This window comes from Podarcis gaigeae (assembly GCF_964106915.1).
Source record: "Podarcis gaigeae genome assembly, chromosome: 8".
Lineage (NCBI taxonomy): Eukaryota > Metazoa > Chordata > Lepidosauria > Squamata > Lacertidae > Podarcis > Podarcis gaigeae.
The window spans coordinates 41957759-41966155 of NC_139684.1; the positions used below are offsets into that span (position 1 = coordinate 41957759).

Consider the following 8397-nt stretch of genomic DNA (forward strand, 5'->3'; position numbering starts at 1 on the left):
CAACAACAAACAGGCTGACCTAGAAATGCAGACTAGCAGAAGCGCCAAGGGTTTAATGCTGCACTTTCGGGTGGAGAACGCAAGAGCTTTTCAGTGGTTCCTCTCTCGGATTCTCTCTCCCTTTACACACAAACACACACTTTCTTCCTCTTCCAAGTATCCGTCGCTGCTCTTAGAGAAGCCAATTTTTAAAGCTGTTGGGTGACAAATCAGCATATTAATTGGGTCCTGCACTGCAGGCCTTCCTTCCTTCCAGAGAATAGCAGGGTGGCCAGGGAGGGGGGAGGCATATGGAATATTCCAGGGTGGATAGAAGGAATATCTTGCAAGTGTCTTAATACAAAGCTAATGCTCTTACTGCCTTGCGTTGTTTATCACCCTCCCGCCCAAGAAAATCTCCTTGTAGCCAGAAAGTGCTGGTGCAAGCCAAGTGTCCAGCCCTTTTGCTGGAAGCAGGCAGAAGTTGAATGGGGAACATTTTGAGAGAGGCTTGTGCAGCTATGTTTCTCTTTTGTCCCTCTGGATGAACAGGTGCTACAGGTTTTCTGGGGGGAAAATACTTCCAAGCCCTGTTCGACAGAGGCAAAAGCGGTGTGAGCATACTCACCACTCACCATGATCTAATGCTCAAACCACCTTTAATGATGATGTTGCTGGTTACTTTATCTTGTCCAAGGCAACCCAAAGCCACTTACAACCAAGCAAACCTATTGTGGTTTTGTCTGCACACCGACACCTAGACTATGCATCAGGCAGGGTGCACATTTGAGAGAGCCACACACACCTGCTGATTCTAAGCAGAACAATGATTTGTTAGAGTGTCCTTAAAACTCCCTTAAGTGTTTACGGTTTCCAAGCATTTCACAATGCAGCTTGGTCATTTTTGTTTTTTGTCCATCCCCACCCCCAACCCTACCTCAAAACAGATTCCACGACAGTCCTGTGCCAGAAGCTGATGGAGGTTGTCCCACAGGAATCTTAAAACTAGAGGAAAGGCATTCGGTCCAAATCAACGCACAATATTATTTTGAAAACCACGAGTACGTCGGACTCTTAGTTCAACAAGAAAGCAAACCTCGAAGCCAGGGGCCTGACAGTGACAAGTCCCTAGACCCCTGCTGCCTGCATGGCCCTCCCCTCCCCTCCTCCCTCCCTCCCTCCCTCCCTCCCCTTTCCCCCAAGCCAGGCAGCTGACCAGAGGCAGGAGGCAAAGAGTCCCAGGTGCAAATTCAATCCAGGAAGCGAAGCTTCTGCTGGGAACCTCAAGAGGCCTCAGTAGACCCACCAACAGGGAAGCCAACAGGATGGCAATGTTTACATGTGCAGCTGTGGGCTGGACTCGTCGGTCTGTCCTTTGCTTGGTCCTCTCTTTCATTAGTGGCCTAAGTTTCTCCACCCTGAGTTCCTTTGCAGAAGGAAAACGAGAGTTGCCAAGAATCACCAGCAGGCCCACAACTGCCCCTCCACATGTCCAGAAAGGACAAAGAATCCAACGCAACTGATTCTCTTGCCGGAGGAGGGTTTTCCTGGGGCGCAAAAAATGTCTGTGCCCCTCCCACCCCCAGCTTTACACTCCCTAAAACAGATGGACACGCACACAGGCAAAAACAAGGAAAACTGTGACGCTGAAATTGTGGACTTGCACAGATATCAACTTAACTCCACTCGCAAAAAGACTTGGCTGCCCCAACATGGACTTCTTCTTTTTTTTAATTATTATTGTTGTTAATTATTTTTTTTAGGGATCTGCTTTTTATTTTTCTCCCCTTTTTCCCTTTTAAGATTCCCATGTAGTTCCGCTTTGTATTTGACTTGCAATAAACATTTTGTATATGGTCACCCTTGCGACATTCCTTCCGGGCGGCTCTTAAGTTCACACCTCTTGGGCACCCAAGCTAAAATCTCCCTCCGGGGCCTCTGAATCCATGATGATGTGGCACAGCAATCTCTGTGGCCAGAATTGAAACGCTGCCAGCTTTGGTGGCTACAGGAGAAATCCAGCCTGCTCTCCATGATCGGCCTTCACCCGGTATCTTCTGCAGGATCGATCGGCGACTTCTGGCTGCACAGACGGTTATGCCAAACCCTGCCACTTTCTTTTTCTGCACAGAGTGTCATAGGCTCCACTGACATCCATTTGCTCTTGGGGCTGGTAGGGGGAAGGGGTGGGAATGACAGTTCCATGTGATGCCGAACCTGGAAGACTTGGAACAAAAGTTTGCAAACAGCAGAAGCTCTGGGTGGGCAGCGGCGGCCTGTAGCAGTTTTGTGTGCCTGGCTCTAGTTCAGCCTGTGTGGAGGCTTTGTAACTGGCCAAGCTTGGAGTGTCTACTGCCATCTCATCCCCTGCCCCCCTGGCAGTGGTCTTATGACTTCATGTCTTAGGGGATCAAGCAAGCAAGGGGGACCTGTTGTATACATTTCAATGTTAATGTTTTGCTTCCGTTGTTCTGGCAAGTCCTCTTATTTTTCTTTAAAGGTTTTCTCCTCTCTCCCTGTGCTAATTGTTGGGAATTAAACTTGACCCCTGGAAGTCCCGCCTTCCAGCCCCACAGAATTTCCAGCATCCGTCAACACAGGAAGTAGTTCAGTCACACTAGGGCAGTGTTATGGTCCAGCTGAGAGGCCCGTTTTTGAGGCATAGGAGGAGTGTAGCAAATGTTTTACAACAGGGGTAGCTGCCTTCCAGCTTTGGTTAGACTCCAGCTCTTATCAGCCCCAGGCAGCAAAGCCAATGGAGAGAGATGTTGAGTCCAGCATCATTCAGAAGGCAGCACACTGGCAACCCTAAAGAAGTTGTGGTGTTTGAGGGTTGGGGTTGTCCTTTTCAAAAGGCCATTTAACTGCACGGCTACTGAGTGGGGTGCGCTGTAGGTCTTCCACCTCAGGCATGGCAATTGTGTTTTTTGTCGGGCTGCCTGTATCTGAGCTGGCCTCAACCATTTCAAGCCAGTGTTGTGCCTTTCACACTCCAAAACGAACCCTGAGAAATTCATTGTTTGGAGGGGTTACCAGGAATGCTTTGCCAGCAACCGTAGCCCAGTCCTGTGCCCTCCAGGTGTTGTTGGACCGCAACTCCTGTTGGCAAAGTTTTCTTTCACGAAATTACAGTTTCCTGCATTGATTCATTTGATTAAGAGTCGTGAATGTTAACACCAATTGAAGCAGATATTATCCCTCCCCTCCCCATGCTTTCATAGTGCAAACAGACTTAAGGAGAGCCTAGCTGCTGGATCAGGCCAAAGGGGGCCCACGCAGTCAAGCATCCTGTTCTCACTGTGGTCAACCAGATGCCCCAATGGGAAGCCTGCAAGTGGGACCTGGGTGCAACAGCACTGCTGCTCTCGCCCCTCTTGCGATTCCCAGCAACTGGTATTCAGAGGCATATACTGCCTCCAACAGTGGAGGGGGAACATAGCCGCTGCCTCTTCTTACAGTGGCCAACCAGATGCCCACATGGGGAGCCCACAAGCACGGCATGAGCACAATTGTCCTCCTGCTCATGATCCCAGCAGTTTGTGCTATCCAAGAGGCATACCCACCTATAATGCCAGCAGGGGAGCTGTGCAAATGTTTTGCTGAGAATCTGTATTTTCTTAGCTAAACCAGCAGGCAAGGGTTGGGGGGGGGGGCAACAATCAAGTCCTTCCATGGGAAGCCAAAAGGAAGAATGTGTTACTTCTCTTGGATGAGACTTGCTTTATGGTTTTGGCCCACCATAAAGAGGAATAAAATGCCTGCCTTTTTATAGTGGCATTTACAATGTCCAAGACACAATGTACCAGTATCAGTGCTGCTAAAGCTGCAGGTTTTGCTGTTGGTTACCCACTTTGTGCAAGGGGACCTTTTAGAGGAGGACCAAGCATTTAGCGTAATTAATGATATGCATGTAATTCTCTAGCCGTCAGTTAACTGTTTTTAATAACGATGTCATCCTAATCCTGGAGAACATGAGTTGGGGGACCCTGTTTTTGCATCGCAGAAATCTCCCCTCCCCCCAGGTGTCACCTAATTAAAATACGTATTAATTGGTTGATCAAATTAGTTTGAAGCAATTACGTTTGCATATGATCAACTTATTGTTTTGAAGATGCGGGAGGCTTGTGGCCCTTCAGAAGTCAGGCTTCCAACTCCCGCTAGCAAGGCCCAGGGGTTCAGGAGTGATGGGAGTCCTAGTCCAGCAATGCTGGGAGGGCCGCAAGTTAGCCTCTTCTGTTTTAAGTGGTACATGTATACGTCAAAACAGGCACCATCTTTGTGGAAGAGTGAAGGGAGCATAGATGCTGCCTCTTGTGGGGCCACATTCACACCATATGTTTAAAATACCATGATACCGCTTTAAGCAGCTGTGGCTTCTGCCAAAGAATTCTGGGAGCTGCAGTTTGTTGTGGGTGCTGAGAGTTGTTAAGAGACCCCTCTCCCAGAGCTGTGTAAAGAGGGGTCGAGTATTTATCCACTCTGAGAATCAGTGGCAAGCCTACACTTTGGGGGCCCTGAAGTTTGACCTGTTATGGGGGGGCCCCTTTGCAACCAGCAATAAAGTCTGGGTAGCCCCTGCTCTCGTCTTCAATAGAGTTATTCCATGACAGATCACCACACCGTTTCAACATCTGTGCTCCTGACTCTTAAACTTTGGGATTCTTAAAATATATACAACAAAAAAAAATAATCAGTTTGAGTTGTTTGACTCTGAAGCAACATGGATCAAAGTTGCTTCTGGGGCCCCTCCATGAGGAGGGGCCATGAAGCTTAAACTTTATTTGTTTCATAGTAGATCCCCCCTGGGTGGAATTGTAGCCCTGTGAAGGCAATCATGGTCTCCTAACAACTCTCAAACCTTTAACAAACAAGCTTAAAAAGGTAAAGGGACCCCTGACCGTTAGGTCCAGTCATGACCGACTCTGGGATTGTGGCGCTCATCTCGCTTTATTGGCCGAGGGAGCCGGCATTCAGCTTCCGGGTCATGTGGCCAGCATGACTAAGCCGCTTCTGGCAAACCAGAGCAGCACACGGAAACGCCGTTTACCTTCCCGCCAGAGCGGTACCTATTTATCTACTTGCACTCTGATGTGCTTTCAAACAACTAGGTTGGCAGGAGCAGGGACCGAGGAATGGGAGCTCACCCCGTCGTGGGGATTCGAACCGCCGACCTTTTGATCGGCAAGTCCTAGGCTCTGTGGTTTAACCCACAGCGCCACCCATGTCCCCAACAAACAAGCTTAGAGCTCCCATAATTCTTTGGGATCAGCTACCTCTTGTGGCCCAAAGTAGAGGTGACCAAGATGTTTGTATTGTCAGAAATGTTAGGCATATTTGTGTCTTTATCTTTTTTGAGAGTTGGGTTCCGTGGGAAAAGCGCCTAACGAACCCCATTTCTTAGCAGTTAAGAACACCACACCCTGTCAACACAAAAGTTGGCCTTAACTTCCCTGTTGTTCTCCTTTCAGACATGTATCAGAATAATGCAGTTGCTGTTTGTTGTTAACATGTATGTGTTGTTGAAATGTGGCAACTGTTCTTTCCAAATAGGCAAAGTAGTTTTGTAAAAGCAGAACAGGCAGACAATTGAGGGTTGACTTTGTCGTCTGTTGTGGTGCCAAGAATGGCAGGCAAATAACTGGAGGGCTCAGAATATTACCAAGGGATACATTTCTAAGTCTTCATGACTACTTTGAATGGTTTTTAGAGCTCTACGAGTGGCTGTGTACCAAACACGTCGTCTGTCTTCAGAGCTTTGTGCTGCAAACTGCTTGCATCCCCCCGCCCCCAAAATACGAACTTCAAGGAAGTAAGTTGACACTGAAGTTACTTTTTATGAATAGGGCAAGTCATGTATTGTACAAGATATGAAGGGCCCTGTGGATGATCACCCTTTTCGGAGAACAGGTCACCTTTTTACAGTGTTTATTGTGACCTGTGGCATGTTTATCGTAAGTATATATTGGATGAACGCTGCTAACTACTGGGGCAAGAGCCTAATACAAGCACCTTGTTGAAAAGTTGGTTTTGAGAGCATGATGTAGTGTAAAACCAAGAATGCGGGGAGCCAGATCTGAGGTTGTTAAGTTGCAGGCAGACTAGCATGCTTTTGTGGTTTTCTTACTTCTCCTCATGCTTCCCTAGAAATTTAGATTTGAGAAAATGTGCTAGTTTTAGTCCAGTTCAGTTTTTGCATCTGCCTTTCTCAAACATGCAAGTAGAATCCAAAATATTCCAATTCCTGTTGTTGGCAGCTAAAATCTTTCTTAAGTATTTTCTTGAAAGAAGATAAGAGATGCCCAATTTGTATTTGTATATATTTTAAAAAGAAGGTAACAGATCAAGACTTGCCCTAGCAGTAATTAAATGCCACTGGGATACCATTTCTCTTTTAAGTTTGACTGAACCCCTCTCCCCCTTTTTTATTGCAGAATACGACAATAATTCCAATGACGCTCATAATGTGCTTTATTTTATTTTGCAAACCACTACAGCTGTTTCTGGACTTGTAATGAAATGTTTTGTTGTTTGTTAACTTTGTTTCTTTAATTATTATTCCTAACGAAAGGTCTTGGGTAAGAGGCTCCCTTTTCTTTCCACACGAGGCATCAAACACATGGCTAACAAACTGTGGAGCCATCCTAATTGTGCAATGTCGCTTTGGGTCCTTAAGTTTTATTAAAAGAATGTACCCAAACACTTTCCTCAAAAAAGCTGAGCTGAAGTTGATGACTAAAGCCACTGGTTGCTTTTAATGATGTTCTTGTGGGTTTTTTGTTTTTGTTTTCATCAAGTAATGCTACCTAAGGCCACCATACATTTAAAGCCCAGCGATATCACAAGCCAGTCATGGCTTCCCCCAAAGAGCTCTCTCTTTCATGCCTCCTGTGTTAATTATGCTGTAATCTTCTTAAGTTTTAAGGACTTCTAAAGGGGTACAAACATATGAATGATTAAAGCTAGGTGACTTTAATCTATATCCATTTATTCCCAATGTGGGTGAAATCCACTTTGGTGCTGCTCGTCTAAAATAGGCTGCCCCCGAATGGTGTAGGTTGAGAGTTGCTTCTGGTTTCAAAAAACAGGAAGACTCCCACTAAAATCACTTGCCAGCAGAATATTAATACATCAGGCTTGTGGGAACGCTTGGTGCATAACTAACTGAGTTGTGCTCCACAAAATGACTCTTATTACATGTCGGTTTCACCTTATATAGAAGTTTGCAGACATGCTGGGTCTTGAAATTGGCATGGCCCCTGACAAATAAAAGCATTATGCGAAGAGGCTGCTGAATGGCTCTTCATGCTGGCTTAGCCTTATTGGAGTCCATATGGCTGCTAGGGCCCAGCTTCTCTGGGACTGAACCAGAGCATGACGGCTGCCCTGTTCTGGGAAGCGAGGGTGCACCACGCATGTAGTTTGGAACCCCTGTAAGTGCAGATAGAACATTTCTGTCTTGAGCATGAAGCCCCTGTGCGCATGGCGTTTCATAATTGTGTCCCACTCCAAAGAGTCTTCATCTTATATTAGCTTTCCCCGGAGTAGGAGAGCAAGCCCTTCCTCCTCTGTCCTGCAGTTCTGCATGGAAGGAGCACTAGTTTCTCTGCCCCTGCCCCTTCTAATTAATCCTCAACATGGGGAAGTCCAATCCATTGCAAGGAACTTGCACAGAGGGTCTCTCAGCCAAGGGGGTTATCTTTATGCCCCCCCCCCGAGTATATAATATTGACTCCCTTACAAATCTCCTCCCCTTTCTTTTAACATAGTTATTTTTTTAAAAGTAGGAAAAATGTAAACCTAACTTTAAAAGTTTTTTTTCGTTATTCTTGAAGAAAAGTATTTTTTACTAATTTAATGATTATGCTAGATTTTAAATGGCTTAAATAATAAACATCTTAAGTGTCTCAATTCAAAAAGTGCCGTTTTTATTATGACGTTTGCATTTGTCGGTATAGCTTTGTTCCAATATTTGTGTTGTTTGTTCTCCCTTCTTCTTTTATTATCAGTTCTGTAGTAAACTCGATCAATTCCACCTTGTAAAAAAATGTGTAATCTCTTGGTTGAGTGTGTTTCCCCCCCCCCACCCCTTTTGGGTCTCTTTTTGCTGTTCATAATTAACAATTTCTGTTACCTTTTGAATGTGTTTGATTTTTAAATTGAACGAAGTGCTCTGAATTATAACACTGCTGTTGCTGGTCTTTTGTCTTGGAGCCTCTTTATTTTATATTTTTAAATCCCGATATCTTCACAAAGCAAGTATTGCATTTCTGATTAAGTTTATTATTTGTATTTATATTCCATGTGACTTTTCCACCAGGGCGGTGGGGAATCAAGCTGACTAGGATAACTACTGATAAAGCAAAGATCATGGAAGGTTTCTCTTCCCTCCACCCATCCCAGAACCTTCCTTGCAAAGTG

At 45.6% G+C, this 8397-nt stretch overlaps 1 protein-coding gene across 1 annotated transcript in view; it reads left to right on the forward strand.

The window, feature by feature from the left end:
• SLC7A5 (solute carrier family 7 member 5) overlaps positions 1-8177 on the forward strand; it is a 51781-nt gene extending 43604 nt beyond the window's left edge. The window contains exons 10-11 of the mRNA XM_083754562.1: positions 927-4860; positions 5224-8177. Coding sequence (XP_083610688.1) covers positions 927-982 — 56 coding nt within the window. The 3' untranslated portion in view covers positions 983-4860; positions 5224-8177. The remainder of the gene's footprint in view (positions 1-926; positions 4861-5223) is intronic.
• The last annotated feature ends 220 nt before the right edge of the window (positions 8178-8397 follow it).